Genomic DNA, 17,500 nt, shown 5'->3' on the forward strand with positions numbered 1-17,500 from the left:
CGCATGTACTAAAATCACCAAACATCATTAGGCCCTATTGTCTAGTAGTTAATTTACTTAACTGAATAGGATTCAATAGTCGTAACGTCACTTCCTTCCTAATGACGCATGGTAACTTAGTAACACTGGCTCTAAACTATCGGAACAATGGCGGACGCCCGTATGAAATATTTCTCCGGCTAGCATAAAAACGCTTCCAGAGGAAAAAAAAACACATAAATATGATCATGTTTTGACTTTTACACATTCTGATCAAAAGGCATATGAAAAGTGAATGAAAAGTTCTAGCCAGCATGAAGAATAAAAAGTAATGATTTTCGTTGTTTAGAACCAAGATGGCCGCCGTTGCCTGGCGGCGTGACATCAGACTACTGAATCCAATTCCAAAAGTGCCAGGTCCACTTTATATGAATCATTTCAGTGCGTCCGTACTATGGCATGATTTTAACACAACTGAACAGTTTAAAGTAAAGAGATAAGGAAAATGTCATCAAATAATAATAATGATAATACTATGGATATTATTATTATAAGAATGTCCAAAAGTTTTGGCATGTTGTGTGATCTTCAGCAAGCAGCACAGAGATTGGGAAAGGGAGATAACCGCTCCGAGCCTGAAATGATAGTATATATCGAAGAGATAAGAAATTTTACGAGCTCCATCATGTGCATGGTATGTGAAGTCGGTAAACAAAGCATTTGAGTACTGGTGCTATGCGCTTAGGTGACATACTCACAATATCCGCCAAAGCTTACAATACCTCTCTAAGTTTTGAATACAACCCAGATTTTATTTGTTATCAGTCTTTTTTTTTTTTTTTTTTTTTTTTTTTTGGTTTTGATTTTGTTTTTCTTTTTTTAATTTTTAATCTCCCCCCCCCCCCCCACAAAGCAGCCTTATCTATTTTTATTTTTGTTATTGATTTTCTTTCTATATGGCTGTCTTGTTTTTGATTTATTGTTGTTTTTTTTTAGAATAGAAATATTTGCTCGTCTGTCTGGTACTGATGGTCGGCAATAACGTACTAGCCAAGGACTACTATACAGTATTTCAGTCCTTGGTACTAACATAAAACTTTGTGTAATAGTAACCGTGTATAGTCTGATTCAAAGTGGGCAGGGAGGTACTTGTCATGTCTTCTATCTGCTTTTCAATTTGCTTTCTGTCTTTGTCTTGGAATAGGATTACTTGGTTTTGTCCTGACCTTGGTCGGAGTTCTTGGCTGGAAGGCAAACAGTCGAATGTATAGTTATGGCTTTGGGAGATGATATTATTTTCCTTGTCAATCATCTCTCTGTTATGCATTGTATTATTTTTGTTTTACATATAATCTGTAAACATTTAAGTGTGTTCCTCATAGCGGGGACCTGTGCTTGTGTCTGGATGAGACATTTAGGTGATCTCAATCTAAGATAGTGTGTTCTTGAAATCTACATCTGTTCTCTATTTGAGCTAATTCCCCTTTGTCTTCCTTTTTCTTAGGTACTTTGTTATGTTAATGTGCGGCTATGCGGATCGGAAGGTCCTGGGTTCGAGCCTCGCGCTCGGCGCATAGTTGAGTCCTTGGAAAAGACTCTTTACTCACATTCTCTCACCGTACTCAGGTGTAAAATGAGTACCTGGCCGTTAACAGCGTTGTTTTTGTCCGAAAAATTGTAATATCGCCTAACAGGCGTCATGTCCCGTCCTTAATGTTAAATGTTGACCAGGGACCCATTGTAAAGCGCTTTGAGCATATTAGTGGATATTGCGCTATATAAAGCTCAATTTAAAAAAAAATATTTTACTTTAATTGTAATTCTAGAACGTTTTACTATCCCCTTTTTATCCTTTTTACTGGCGCTGATAGGACCTTAATGTGTTGCAAGCGCCGTAAAACCCTTAAAACATTAAAAACAAACATAGTCTGATTGATATGACTTAGTGTAAACTAGTCATCAAAATGGCGTCCAACACATTTAGGTCATATCAGCGCCAGTAAAAAGGAAGAAAATGGGCAAGTTAAAAAATTCTAGACTTACATACAATTAAAGCACCCAATAAAAGGTAAGACAAAGGGGAATTGGTTCAAAAGGGGAACAGATTTACTCGTAGATTGAAAGAGCAGATTTATTATCATCAATGTATTTTGTTTGAGATCACCTAAAAGTCTCATTGAGACACAAACACTGGTCCCCACTAAGAGGAATAGTCTCAAATATTTACAAATCAATATCTATTTATAACAAAATAAAAAGTGTAACAGTACACAACAGAGAAATGACTTTACAAGGAAAAAAATATAACCTCTCAAAATTATAACTATACACTTGACTGTTTCCCTACCAGTCAAGGACTTCGGCCACGTCCAGGACAAAACCAAGTATTCCCGATTCAAGGCAAAGACAAAAAGTAGGTCAAAATAGATACAAAGGATTAGAAGGCACAGCGTGACCTCCTGCACACCGTAGGAGGTCAAAGACCCCACCCAGAAGTTGGTTCTTATTACTTGGAGAGAACAGATGCAACTTACGACAATTGTGGATACGGATGCTATGCGTTTAAGTAAATTGCTCAAAATATCTGCCCGCCAATTAACATTACCAACACACTTAACTTTGTGTAACCTTTAAAGTGTCTATCGATAGTATTCTTTTATGTATTAAAATACTCACAACCGCCACCAGCCGGATATAAAATGCCAACAGACAAAACTTTTTGTACCTTAGATGGTTATAGTCCGATTGAGTGCGAACCGAGGCGATCATACTACAATTGCCTTGGTGAGAATTAATCACCAAAATGGCCGTCTAAAAACAGATGAGTGTTGTTAATTTCGTTCATATTTTGTTTTATTTCAACCCTCCCTCTAACCATAGAAAATCGTCACATTCGTTACGATCGACGTGCTTTTATTTGCAGATCTGATAACCCATTTCCTTATGCGCTAATTGTTGTAATGGAAATATTTTTTTTTAATGACGCAAAATATTGTCCATTACAACAGTGTTAAACTAGGCCCATTAGTGGGTTCGGATGTCAGACCTGTATATATTTATACGTCGGTCACGATGCAAACAACAATTTTCTCATTCGGATTATTTTTTATTCTTCACACAATTGAAAGAAAACTGTTTGTTATCGGTGTAAAACCTTGACACTGTGATTATCATTTTATTTATAGATAGTATGCGCTTGGCAAAGAAGCTCACAACATTGCCATCCGAAGTACAACGGACCAACACACAAAACTATGTTTAACCATGACCTTCTATTGTCTGGTTAATACAGTCAAGTGAGAATTATTCATAAACGCGGATGGCAACAAGCAATAACAAAGACCTGAGTGACGTCAACTTCGTTCTATCTATAGCCTGAATGATCGCTTACATAATATAACGTAGAGAAGCTAAAAAAAAATCAGCTTTTATATAGGGCAATATCCACTAAACGTGCTCAAAGCGCTTTACAAGGGGTCCCTGGTCAACAGCAACACTTAACATGTAGGGCGGGACATGACGCCTTTTAGGCGATATTACAATATTTTTCGGACAGAGACAACGCTGTTAACGGCCAGGTACTCATTTTATACCTGAGTACGGTTAGAGAATGCGAGTAAAGAGTCTTTTGTGCGGCTATGTGGTCTAGTGGTATGACACTCGCTTTCGGATCGGAAGATCCTGGGTTCGAGCCTCGCTCGACGCATAGTTGAGTCCTTGGAAAAGACTCTTTACTCACATTCTCTCACCGTACTCAGGTGTAAAATGAGTACCTGGCCGTTAACAGCGTTGTCTTTGTCTGAAAAACCGTAATATCGCCTAACAGGCGTCATGTCTCGTCCTACATGTTAAATGTTGCTGTTGACCAGGGACCCCTTGTAAAGCGCTTTGAGCACGTTAAGTGGATATTGCGCTATATAAAAGCTCAATATATTTCCAAGGACTCAACTATGCGCCGAGCAAGGCTCGAACCCAGGACCTCTCGATTCGAAAGCGAGTGTCATACCACTAGACCACATAGCCTCACAAGCTAACCCCAAAGTTTCCCGTTTATGACTATAAAATGACTATCCAGCACCTTTTCCTACCGACATAGATCTAATAACGTTTTGAGTCGACGGGTTACAAATGTAAATAAAAAAGCTGTATTATGAACGTACGCTGAAAGGCAGCAGCTTCTATATGTGTGTGTGTGTGTGTGTGTGTGTGTTTGTGTGTGTTTGTGTGTGCTTTGCATGTCAAGGTTAAAGATATTATATATATGTACATCACATATATACATGAGTACATTTAAGTTGAAATACTACCACGTATATCATCATTGTAATCTTTAATCCATAGATTTATGGCATTACTATTAATATTAAAAGCATTCAAGGGAATAATTTATCCTATTTTGCCCTATATACCATATGTTATGTTATGTTTGTAATAATAGTGCTCACACTACTATGTTATAACGATCGACCCAAGATGCAAATTCCGTACCACACTCGTTGCACCGTCGCAAACGCGCCCGGAAGTTTCTTCACAACCCAGCGTTCAACGAGCAGATGCTGAAAGGCTGATCTATCAATCCAAAAAAAAAAAATATTGAATCAAAAACCACCCGAACCGTGCAAACTGCAACGTTATATTTGACGATTTTCAATCAATTAGGATCAGTGGGAAAAGAATTGATTTTTCATATCTTGTATTTCCAAAAAATCATCAGTCCGTGAAATCCCTATATTACCAGGTGTTGACAACCAATTTTGACTCTACTTTACCTTGCTAATATATATTATATATATTAGTGACACCTCCTAGGAGACATTAAGATAATATTCGTTTTATTTTTAAAAGGGTATCTGTAAAATACAGAAAAGGACAAACAAATAGAATACTAAGCTGTTAGACGACAATACACTTTTTAGGACAGAGACAACGCTGTTAACGGTCAGGTACTCATTTTACACCTGAGTATGATGAGAGAGTGTCAGTAAAGAGCCTTTTCCAAGTACTCAACTATGCGCCGCTCGAGACTCAAACCCAGGACCTTCCGATCCGAAGGTGAGGGACATACCACTGAACCACATAGCCGTAGTAAAATTGCGAAATACGAAACGTTTCGGGATAAAAACTCTTCTTCAGTACCCAGTAAAAAAAACACGTTAATACATCAGTTTAAGTCAGGAAAGACGGTAGAGAAATAGTTGTCACATCCAGTCGGCAAATGTGACGTCAAAATGTAAACAAATAGAAATAGTATCCAAATGGTATGGCCGGGTAGAATGTTATGTGACGTCAAAATGTAAACAAATAGAAATAGTATCCAAATGGTATGGCCGGGTAGAATGTTATGTGACGTCAAAATGTAAACAAATAGAAATAGTATCCAAATGGTATGGCCGGGTAGAATGTTATGTGACGTCAAAATGTAAACAAATAGAAATAGTATCCAAATGGTATGGCCGGGTAGAATGGTTCATGACACAGACCAAGAAATTCTTCAAAGCTGCAGCAAGTGGTATGACACTCGCTTTCGGATCGGAAGGTCCTGGGTTCGAGCCTCGCGCTAGGCGCATAGTTGAGTCCTTGGAAAAGGCTCTTTACTCACATTCTCTCACCGTACTCAGGTGTAAAATGAATACCTGGTCGTTAGCAGCTGTGACTTTGTCCGAATAATTGTAATAACGCCTCGTCCTACATGTTAAATGTTGCTGTTGACCAGGGACCCCTTGTAAAGTTTTTTCAGCACATTTTAGTGGATATTGCCCTATATAAAGTTCAATTTTTAAAAATAATTTCTACACTAACTGTCAATTCTGCCGTATTCTGGAAAAACTCATATTGTAACATTTGGCCAGAAAACTCGTCCTTCAAATATCGATCGATTTAAATGACCTACATCTTGGCAACAAATACAAACAACAAAAACAAACAACAAAAACAAAAACAAAACAAACAAAAAATCCTCTCATACTCGGGTCTTCGCGAAGGACGTTTTGAAGGACGAATTTTCTGGCCAAATTTTAAAATATGGGTTTTTTCGGAGTGCTTTACAATAATCATAACTGTGTTTACGTTAATCTATTGTACAGCCAATTTCCGTGTGGATCAATTTATTCATTCATTTATTTAGTTATTTAGTTATCAATGATAATCGTTTATTCGTTTATTAGTAATTTGACAATTTATCAAATTAATTCATTTAATACTTATTTATCCATTCATTTAATTATTCACATTAAAATGTATGTCTTTATTTTATTTATTTATTTATTTATTTATTTATCTATTTATATGCCTATAATATATCCATTTGTTTGTTTGTCTATTGTCTATTAATTATTTATTGTTATCTTCAGTCCGACCCAGTCACTGAACAAGGAAAAGACATTGCCGATTTTACCAACGAGAGAAAAGACAGATTTTCAATGGTCCAAGCCTATGGCACCCCCTCCCAAACGTCCATCTCTAATGGGTTCTCAACACCAGGTATAATATATTCAATATTTCTAAGTGATGTCACTCAGATCTTTGTTATTCTTGATTACCGCCTTAGGGGTAATAGGATTCAGTAGTCGTGACGTCACTTCCCTCCTAATGACGCATAGTAACTTAGTAACTGGTTATAAACTATCGGGACAATGGCGGGCGCCCTTACGAAATACTTCTCCGACGAGTATAAAAGTTTATCCAGAGGAGAATAACATTATAAATCTGATCATGTTTTGACTTTTATACATTCTGATGACATCACATTTGAAAAAGTTCTAGCCAGCATTAAGAACAAAAAGTACCCATTTTCTCTGTTTAAAACCAGGCTGCTTGTCGTTGCTGGGTGACGTGACATCAGACTAGTGAATCCAATTATCTCTCTCTCTCTCTCTCTCTCTCTCTCTCTCTCTCTCTCTCTCTCTCTCTCTCTCTCTCTAAATTCTATGAATCAGACTATAAACCCTTCATGGGCGGTTTGGGTATTTTCTAAAACAAATTTAATTACCTCTATTGGGCGGTTTTAATCATTCTGTATCGTCATTATGGGTTAAATAACAACAATCTGTGGTGAAAAATATTAATTATGTGTGTTGATACCCATTTCGCGACCTCATTTGGGGGTCTGACATAAAAAAAATATAACTATCTTGTGGCAAACGTTCCCGAAAAGCTAATGAAGGAATGACCTCCATAGTCTTCCCTCTTGTCAACATTGTAGCTTTGTGTGTCGCCATAGAGAGATTTTACAGCTTTAGCTTATGGAATTTTTTATTAGAACATTACAAAGGTGAGAATCAAAATGTTATGACAAAATTGCTGTTAAATATTTATAACTTTAGTTATAATTCAAAATACACATACTTTATCAAGATATCTCTCTATGGCGACATAATACATTATCTCTGTGATAAATGTGGAAAATTTCAGTCAATTTCATTGAATAGATTCTGAGAAACGTTTGACACCCTTAGAAAATGACATATTGAGAAAATAGCAGAATAGCTTTTCGTTTTTCACAGTTTTATAACTACCTGTACCCTTTTCGACTGTGTTTTTCGTGCCTTTATATCTATTTAAAGAAGTTGGACTTCAATAATATTATTTCTAGGATAATAAAATATCGTTTTCCACAAAATTTCAAAATCAATTTCTTGCAGGACTTTCCTCATAATTCGACCTTAAATTAGGTGACACAGAGGTGTATGTCAGAGTGCCCCCCCCCCCTCCCCCGGTAGCTTTCTCACGCAAGGGGATTAAGATCGAACCCGGGTGCAGTCAATATTTTTTCTGACCTTCCTGTCCACCCAGCAGTGATTGGGTAGCTGGCTCTGTTAGATCTAGCGGAAAGTACTTTGCGATAGACGAGCAATTGCTTATGTCTGTTCACGCAGTAGAAACCTGAATAAACTCAGGCTCCATGGATCTCACGGCTCTGGAGGACTACTTATCTGGCAGATATTGTGAGTATCTTACTTAAACGCATAGCATAAAAAATTTAGTGAGCTGGCGTTACTCTGTCCTTTCTTATCGTTTTTAGACCACCAGAGAGGCGATCAGTTTTCATCCAATTCTCTCTTTAAAAGACTATAAACTATTTCAGTTTACGATTGTTTTGCCAGGCAAAATAGGTGAATATTTTACTTTAATACGCACCATTAATAACAGGATCAGTTTGTTAATGCTATGCATTTAGGTAAAATACTCACAACATCCGCCATCCGGATATACCGAACTAACACACACAACTGTGTGTAACTTTAAACGTTTATTGATAGTACGTGCTTGACTAAGAAGCTCACAACATTGCCACCCGGAAGTATAACGAACCAACACACAAAACTTGAACGTTTATAGTCTGCTTAATACAGTTTAGTGAGAATCACTCATAAATGTGGATGGCAAAAAGCAATAACAAAGACATGAGTGACGTCAACTTCATTCTATCTATAGTCTGGTAGATAGAATTTAGTAAAAACGAATCATTAGAATGGCTGTTTAAAAACAATAAAAAACAAAGAGCAGAGAGCCGTCAATGAGGATGATCTATATGACCTTTCCATGTGCTCAAGGTCATTGGTCACGTTGTAAAATGTGCTCAAGGTCATTGGTCACGTTGTAAAATGTTCTCAAGGTCATTGGCTACGCTGTAAAATGTGCTCAAGGTCATTGGTCACGTTGTAAAATGTGCTCAAGGTCATTGGCCACGTTGTAAAATGTGCTCCAAAGGACCCACATAGTGTAAAAGTGCTCGCAGTTTTTGAAATATCTTATATCACAATACGATTCAATAGTCTGATATCACGCCGCCCGGCAACGGCGGCCATCTTGGTTCTAAACAAAGAAAATCATTACTTTTTATTCTTCATCCTGGCTAGAACTTTTCATATGCCTTGTGATCAGAATGTGGATCAAATGTATGGGGTTTTCTCTTCTGGATACCCTTTATGCTCGCCGGAGAACTATTTCATACGGGCGTCCGCCATTGTTCCGATAGTTTAGAGCCAGTGTTACTAAGTTACCATGCGTCATTAGGAAGGAAGTGACGTTACGACTGTTGAAGAGTGATTGATGACTAGGTTGGACAAAAACATGAATATAGATAGTATGCACTTAGCTAACAAGTTCACACCATTGCCATCCGGAAGTATAACTGGCCAACACACAAAACTGTGTGTAACCCTGAACGTTTATAGATAGTTCGAAGATGACGTCACTCAGGCCTTTGTTATTGTTTTTGCCATCCGCGTTTGTGAGTTGCTCTCACTAAACTGTATTAACCAGACTATAAAAGTTCATGGTTACACAGAGTTTGTGTGTTGGTCCGTTATACTTCCGGATGGCAATGTTGTGAACTCCTTGGCCAAGCGCATTCTATCTATATTCTGGTTAATACAGTTTAGTGAGAAGTACTCATAAACGCGGATGGCAAAAAACAATAACAAAGACCTGAGTGACGTCATCTTCGAACTATCTATAGATCGCCCCCATTCTTTCTGTCTAATAAAATCTACGTGAGAAAAGACGGGTTTTCAGTCGTTCAAAGCGATGTCGTCCTGACCTAAACGCCTTATTTCTATGTGATCCTAACAGCAGCTGGTGTCTATGAATCAAGATTTCGTGCGGCTGTGTGGTCTAATGGTATGACACTAGCCTTCGGATCGGAAAGTCAAATGTTCGAGCCCCGGTATATTGTTGAGTCCCTGGAATAAAAAGGCTCTTTACTCACATTCTCTCATCGTACTCATGTGTAAAATGAGTGCCTGGCCGTTGACAGCGTTGTCTATGTAGGAATTTTTAATTATTTTTTTTAGGTAATATCGCTTAACAGGTGTCATGTCTCGTCCTACATGTTATGTGTTGCGGTTCGGGTGACTGGACGAGACCCCTTGTAAAGCGCTTTGAGCACGTTTAGTGGATGTTGCGCTATATAAAAGCTCAAGCTTAAGCTGAGGTCACTAAGAGTCAATTCTTTCCTCCCTCCATTTGTCTCAAATGCCCAACCCTTCAAGGTGAGAGGCCCCCATTGCTCACATTACAGATGGGCAACCAAAAAGATGCACCAATATATATCGGTAAGTTTATCCTAAACTCTCTCCTTACCAGCTATTTTCAGAATTTTACCCTAAACTTTATACTCACCCAACACAAAAATAGATTTTTTTCAAACAGATTGGAAACGAGTATATTCTATATTTTGTTCAGAAAAAAATGTGCTCTCCAACACAGTGTCGGGTTTTTATATCTATACCTGTAACAAAATGAAATCAGAATAAGAAAATAAACAGTTGGCTGCATCGTAACACTGTGACAATTTTCCTATGGGGAGGGGGGGGGGGGTAAGGAGAGGGTTAGTACTAGCATCCATCGTCGCACAATAATAATATTTTTTTTTAAATTAAAACATCGTGTGAAAACACTGTAGTTTTGTTAGTTTAACTCTTTCTTTACCACCCAACAGAAAACAAATTTTAAAAATATTTGCACAGAAAACTCATCTTTCAAATATTGACCCTCTTCTTGTGAAAACATCTCAAAACTGGTACTTCCTTGAAAACCTCCTTGGAAACTTCCTTGGAAACTTCCTTGGAAACTTCCTTGAAAACTTCCTTGAAAACTTGCTTGGAAACTTCCTTGGAAACTTCCTTAAAAACTTCCTTGAAAACTTCCTTGAAAACTTCCTTGAAAACTTCCTTGAAAACTTCCTTGAAAACTTCCTTACCGTCTCAACTCTTAGAGTTTTTTGGGGTTTTGTTTTTTTTACAAGATGAGTGTCAGGTTAATTCATCGATAGGTGAAGGACAACTGTTCTGAACAAAGTTGTAGAAAATGTGTTGTTTTTATAACAGAGTACCCTTGCTGTGGATTAGTATGATATTCTATACGAACAGCACTATTGCATGAGATAAAGCCAGCTATATCGTTGGTTTGTTTTTTTTTGTTTTACTTTTTTTTTTGAGGGGGGGGGGGGGGATTCTGTTGTTTTTTTTTTTTTCATTAAAAAATATTTTTTAAATTATATATATATATATATATATATATATATATATATATATATATATATACATATATATATTATATATATATATATATATATATATATATATAAAAATCTATATATATTTGTGTGTGTTTATGACACTCTCTCTCTCTCTCTCTCACACACACACACACACACACACACACATACACTCACGCGTCTTTATTCGTCTTTATCGGATTATTGTATTTGTACGTAACACCATCCATCCAAATCGCAGTAATAACTTTTTTAGATGTAAAATCAATATTATTTTACGTTTGACTTTATATTCTACGTGTAGGTGTCATAAAATAGTAAATGAAGGCCACAGGGTCAAAGTCCGAAAGACCCTTACTGTTCTAATGTCACATCAATTTGGTATTAAAATCTACCAAGAGCTTGTTTTTTTATATGCATCTGACTTGTGGTCAAAATACATATATAAGTTTAACAATTCACATTCAGTTCAATTCATATTATCATGTGAGGTTTTCAAATGGGTTTCCAAACTTTAATTTTGATTTTCTCAAAAGCTGAAAAATGCACTTGGCGCATCCCCAGGTGGCCTTCGGATAAGAAGACTTGCGGCAGGGGCGGTTTCTGATGATCAATTCAGGCCGGCACAAGTTATAATCCTCGACTCTGATTTTTATGTATTACCCGCCTCCCCGACCACCAACGAATGGTAGGGTAGCTGGGCCTGTTTGACCCGGCGGAAAGCGCGTTGTTGGAGTAAACCAGCATTCTATTCACAAATCAATATCAATATACATTTATTGTTACAGTAATCGAGAAAAATTCCTGGTCTATAACCCAATAGCTCTTAACGACTAGTAAGTGTCAGAGTTGATAAAATACAAGTAAATGAGCTACTGTTCCGTACGTTCGTTTGTGTGTGTGTGTGTGTGTGTGTGTGTGTGTGTGTCTATGTGTGTGTGTATGCGACTGTGTGTGTTTCACTCAATCATGATTTGGCTGTGGAGCAAACATGTGAAATGACATAATATCCGCGAAAACGATGCAAAAACAATAACAACCAAGGGCAAAAATCTCCTCAAATGTATACAAATTTAAACAAAATATTAATTTATAATAGTTTTGTTACAATGTTTTTTACACGAAAAGATGCAGTAAATGCTGAAGTTTTATAATATTGGGCAAAAAGAAAATAATTTTATTTTTACCCGCCAATTTTTTAATTGAAAAAACAACATTTTGGGCTCGTTAAGGGGGTTTATCCTATAGCATGAAACTCACGTTATTCATTCCTAATATTCTAATCCTCTGCACTCCCTTATCTATTGGTCTGTGATGAATAAAACTAATACCGTGTCATGTGTGCTGTGCAATTTGTGTGACGTAACCAGGTGTGCAAGTATGAGGCTTACACGGCGCAGGCCAAGAAAATGAGCGACCTGACGAAGAAAGGTAAGAACTACTTTTCCAAAATAAGTGTGGTGGAGTGGGCACGTAGATCAAGAATGATGAGAAATATATGGTGTGGCGAAGTGTCCGATGAAAAGAGAGAATAAAAATGTCACGTTGTCGCAGCCAAACTAGGGATCCGACTGTCACGACACCCTCCGCCTGGCTGAGCGAGAGATATATATCAGCGAGCGGTCGTTAAGGCCACTGAGCCATACAGCCACTCATGTGTGTGTGTGTGTGTTTGTGTGTGTGTGTGTGTTTGTGTGTATTAGAGAGAGAGAGAGAGAAGAGAAGATAGAGAGAGAGAGAGAGAGAAAGATCAGCGAGCAGTCGCACTAGCCATTGAACCATTCACACCCTCTCTCTCTCTCTCTCTCTCTCTCTCTCTCTCTCTCTCTCTCTCTCTCAGCCAGGCGGAGGGTGCCGTGTCAATTGAATCCCGAATTTGGCCCTGACACAGTTACATTGTTATTCTCTCTTTTCATCGAGCCTGTGCCATATCCCATATTTCTCATAACAGCTACTACTAACTTGCACTTATCAGATCTGATAGCATATATCTCACTCATTTTTTTTCTTTATCATGAGCTTGGTTTAACATTGTTTTAGTGGACCATAATATTTTGACCTATGTTTCCTTTAATTATTATGATATTAATTACGATATGGTATAATATTTTAATTGATGCGGAAGCTAAAAATTGCCTTTTTTTGACATATCAAGAGACATAACACCCTTGAAAACAATTTCTAGAAGGTATTGTGGTGGGTAAAAGAGGGAGAGGGAAACCCATAAGAAGATGGTCACAAGACATCAGCGGGTGGATGAATCGTAGCCGTCGTTTAGCCTGATACTGAAACCCAAAAAGACTGGCATTTTGACGTCATTATTTGTTTTTTGCACCGCCTACTGAGTTGTCGTTAGTAGTGCTCATGGAAACAAGTGGTCCCATTGGTTGAACTATTGAATACAACTCACGATTTGTTTTCTTTTGTGGCCCAAGACTGACATTTTGGCGTCATTTTTTGGTCAGTGTCAGGCTATAAGTTATCGATGGCTACGGATGAATAACCCAGTGACTGAATGTGAAAGTATGGTGCAGGACAGAAGCTTGTTTTCGGTTGGCAGTGGCGGAGCGTAGCCATCGATAACTTATAGTCTGACACTGACCAAAAAATGACGCCAAAATGCCAGTCTTTGGCCACAAAAGAAAACAAATCGTGAGTTTTATTCAATAGTTCAACCAATGGGACCACTTATTTCCATGAGCACTACTAACGAGAACTCAATAGGCGGTGCAAAAACCAAATAATGACGTCAAAATGGGTCTTTTTGGGTTTCAGTGTCAGGCTATAACTTAACGATGGCTACGGACTGACTGAATGTGGAAGGATGGCGCAGGACAGAAGCTTGTTTTCGGTTGGCGGTGGCGGAGGCCGCGTCCAGGAGGGATAAGCCATGATGACGATGATGACAATATTTGATGTTTGTTTGAGGGTGGCGCTTCCATTGTAACATTGTTTTTTTTATGTACAACAATTTGGATTATCAGACTTGCTAATAGATAGCATGCGCTTGGCTTAGAAGCTCACAACATAGCCATCTGGAAGTATAACGGACCAATACACAACACTATGTGTAACCTTGAACGTTTATAGTCTAGTTAATACAGTTTAGTGAGAATTACTCATAAACGCGGATGGCAAAAAATATAACAAAGATCAGAGTGACGTCATCTTCGTTCTATCGTTATGACACGTTGGATAAGACGTAAAAATAATGAATATAGCCTCTTCACAAAATAACAAAATATCGATCAAACACCGAACGTTTCGGGATCAAAACCCTTCTTCAGCCAACAACAACAACAAAACCCCGATCACCTAACTGGCGTCATTCATTCTGTAAAGAATCATGGTGCAGGTTCGAGCAATGTACATTTTTTTCTCTTCAATTTGAGATGGGGGGGGGGGGGGTTGTTTTCCGTACATGGTCTTGACGGAACATCACCTTCGAGTGTTCTGTAGTTAAAACCGAGTGCATATGAACAATAATAAACGTTGAAAAATAATGACTCCTCCGGATTAACAATTTTTAATCTGGGGAAAAAAAACATAGATATAGAAGCTTTAACCACAAAAATCAATGTAGCTTATCGAAAACCATTGCCAAAATTTTATATTAGGGACGCATGATTACACGTCTATTGAAATAAGAAGGGTATGTCCATGTCAACAAAAACAACCCTGGCTCCTTGCTAGTCTAGGTCCCTTTATGAAAGTATATAATGCTTTCGCAACCTTCGGGAAGCTCTGACGTCATAGCTTTGAGTGCGACTTATAACTGACCAGGATAATGAGTCATGATCGTGGATTTATGGGGTTTTAGCGTACAAGGTAAATGATAGACACAAAACAAATTATCATTCACTTCGTCATAAATTATGTTAAAGTGATTCTAGGTTGCAAGAAGCTGTGGACTGGAAAAAGCAATAAACAAAAATGAATATAACAGTTTCAAAACAAACAAAAAAAGAACAAAATACCAAACACGGAACGTTTCGGCCTCAAAACCCCTCTTCAGCCAACATAAAAACACAATAAAAACATAAATAAATTCCAGATTAACGACAACGAGATATTTTGTATAAAAATCTTGGAAAGTAAACTTGGTTAGATATATTCATTTTTGTTTATTAGGAATTATGTTGCAGTGATACCAAACTGCTGGAAGCTGTGGACTGGAAAAAATAACAAACAAAAAGGAACATATAACACCTTCAAAAAACAGAAACAATAAAAAAAAAAGAACAAAACACCAAGCACGGAACGTTTCTGGCTCAGAAATCCTTCTTCAGACAACAACTTCTTCTTCTTCAAGTACCAAGTCTGTGCCAGACATCGGTGATCATGGTACGTCATTCATCTCTCTGATCAGATAACCTAGGAAAACTAATATTACCCTTCTCTTTCTTTGTCACCCACCTATTCAAACCATTCAAATATGTCTAACTTTACTCTTTTTACCTTCTATCTTTCCTGTGAGAGCAAGATGTTCAATACATTTATGTCGATTTAGGTGCCCTAAAAATTGCATTTGCCTTTTTCTTATCTTCTTCTTCTTCTTCTTCTTCTTCTTCTTCTTCTTATTATTATTATTATTATTATTATTATTATTATTATTATTATTATTATTATTATTATTATTATTATTATTATTATTATTATTATTATTATTTGGTTTCATTTGCCTTTTTTTTCCACTTTCATGTATGTTGGCATCAAATTGTTGATTTATTGGCGAAAGCCTGAGATTGAATAAACTTTGAAAGTTCTCTTCCACCTCTTTTAATTCTTTTCTTTCCTTCAGTAAGTCATCTTTTTAATCACATTACATTGATTGTTTTTCTTTCAAAGATTGTTAGATGAAAATGTGCATCCATACGATTACAATAATCGTCTTACTTTACTTGGTATCGATTTTGGAACCCCACTATTCATTTTTCTTAAGGCGGTAATACGAACAGATTAACGAAAAATCAAACAAACCAATAATAAAATGGGAAGGTATCGTGCTGATTACGGGATGGTTGAGGGGGGGGGGGGGGTTGTTGTCGTACCGATAGCTGAAACGGTAGAGTAGAGCACTCGCCTTACCATGTATAAAAATAATTTTATCCTCTCTCTCTCTCTCTCTCTCTCTCTCTCTCTCTCTCTCTCTCTCTCTCTCTCTCTCTCTCCCTCTTCTGATATGGTCCAAGTTTGTTTATTTGTCTGTATCTTTTTTCCTTTCTTTTCTTTTACAGGGGGAGGGGGTATCATACTGTTCTTGATTCCATTTTTCTCCCAGCAGCGATTGGGCATCTCTGCTTTTTAAAAAAATATCTGGCGGGAATTACAGAGAGAAAACATTTAAAAAAAGCTGCGGGTTTTGGTAAAAACCTTCCATTGTGGGCCATTTACACCCTGGTATTCATACTGCAACCACCATTGAGTACAGACGATACAAGTTATTTTTCATTATATTTTATTTCTTTTCCATGTTTATTTGTGTATTGTTGTGCTGACGAAGGGTTTGTACCCGAAACGTCCATTGTCTGTTTTGTTCCCATACGAAGCCTTTCCAGTTTCACTCTTTATTGTATTTTACGATCACCGGCTTCAGGCAGCCCTTACCGTTTTCTACTTTTCCGTAGTTTGCCCGAACGTTGGTCGGCGGGTTTGCCTCGCCAGTCCAATCTTCACGATTTGCCCTCGAGCAAACCGTGGAGATTGGACCGGCAAGGTAAAACCGCCCATGGACGAATTCAATCCCTCGTGGGGGCGGGGACGTAACCTCCTCTAAGCTTGGTGAGAAGTTGCCAGGCTTTGATACCAGTAAGAGGAGACACTGGGTGACTGCGAATCGGCTTCGGTCGAGGAGCTGACTCACGGCCAGTGCGCTTCATCGGTGGGGTCTTTCTACCTGTCCAACATGTACCCGCTGTGGGCAAGAACCTGAGACGGCAGAGCATTTAGTCGAACGGTGTGTTGTGACGATGCTACCCGGCGAGTTTGCGACAGTGCACGAATGCGGACCGGACTTTGCTGATTGGGTCGATTGTCATAACATAGTAGTGTGAAAACCATAAGATGCTGCTGCCAATGGGATCGACAATCAATCCCTGCTGCACTTCCACAATAGTAAACATGGCTGATGTTGTTTTATGATGATGTGCTTGATGTATGTGTTCTTGCTCTTCCAGAATAGAGAAAAAAACAAAGCAAAAAAAAAAAAAAGAACATTTTGGACTAAAAATTGGTTACACACAAAACGACCATTTTACTCCCACACAAACATTCTATTTTTAGCGATAGAGGATTTGCCCACTCTAGGGCGCGATTCTCCATCGCGTTCAGTCCGTTGAGCATGCAATTTGTCCTGTGCGGGTCGATCGCCACTTGTAAATGACCCGTTTGAAATGGTACAGGCTTTAGAAATGGTATTAATTACTTGTCATTGATTTTATTCAAAATTGACCTTTTTTAATTATTTCTCGACAGTCCGGCAAAAGCCTTCATTTACCTAAAATGGAAGAGAGATCAAACACG

At 37.9% G+C, this 17,500-nt stretch overlaps 1 protein-coding gene across 1 annotated transcript in view; it reads left to right on the top strand.

Annotated features, from left to right (window-relative positions):
- The window catches only part of LOC144959184 (uncharacterized), a 131,124-nt gene that overhangs the window by 111,954 nt on the left and 1,670 nt on the right, over positions 1–17,500 (top strand). Inside the window, exons 51-54 of the mRNA XM_078891727.1 lie at positions 6,330–6,459; positions 9,972–10,034; positions 12,349–12,409; positions 17,453–17,500. The exon at positions 17,453–17,500 is cut by the window's right edge and continues 1,670 nt beyond it. Of these exons, the coding sequence (XP_078747853.1) occupies positions 6,330–6,459; positions 9,972–10,034; positions 12,349–12,409; positions 17,453–17,478 (280 nt within the window). The 3' untranslated portion in view covers positions 17,479–17,500. The remainder of the gene's footprint in view (positions 1–6,329; positions 6,460–9,971; positions 10,035–12,348; positions 12,410–17,452) is intronic.

Source organism: Berghia stephanieae, chromosome 13, assembly GCF_034508935.2.
Source record: "Berghia stephanieae isolate SIO BIC M18660-M18661 chromosome 13, UCSD_Bste_1.3, whole genome shotgun sequence".
Taxonomy (NCBI): domain Eukaryota; kingdom Metazoa; phylum Mollusca; class Gastropoda; order Nudibranchia; family Aeolidiidae; genus Berghia; species Berghia stephanieae.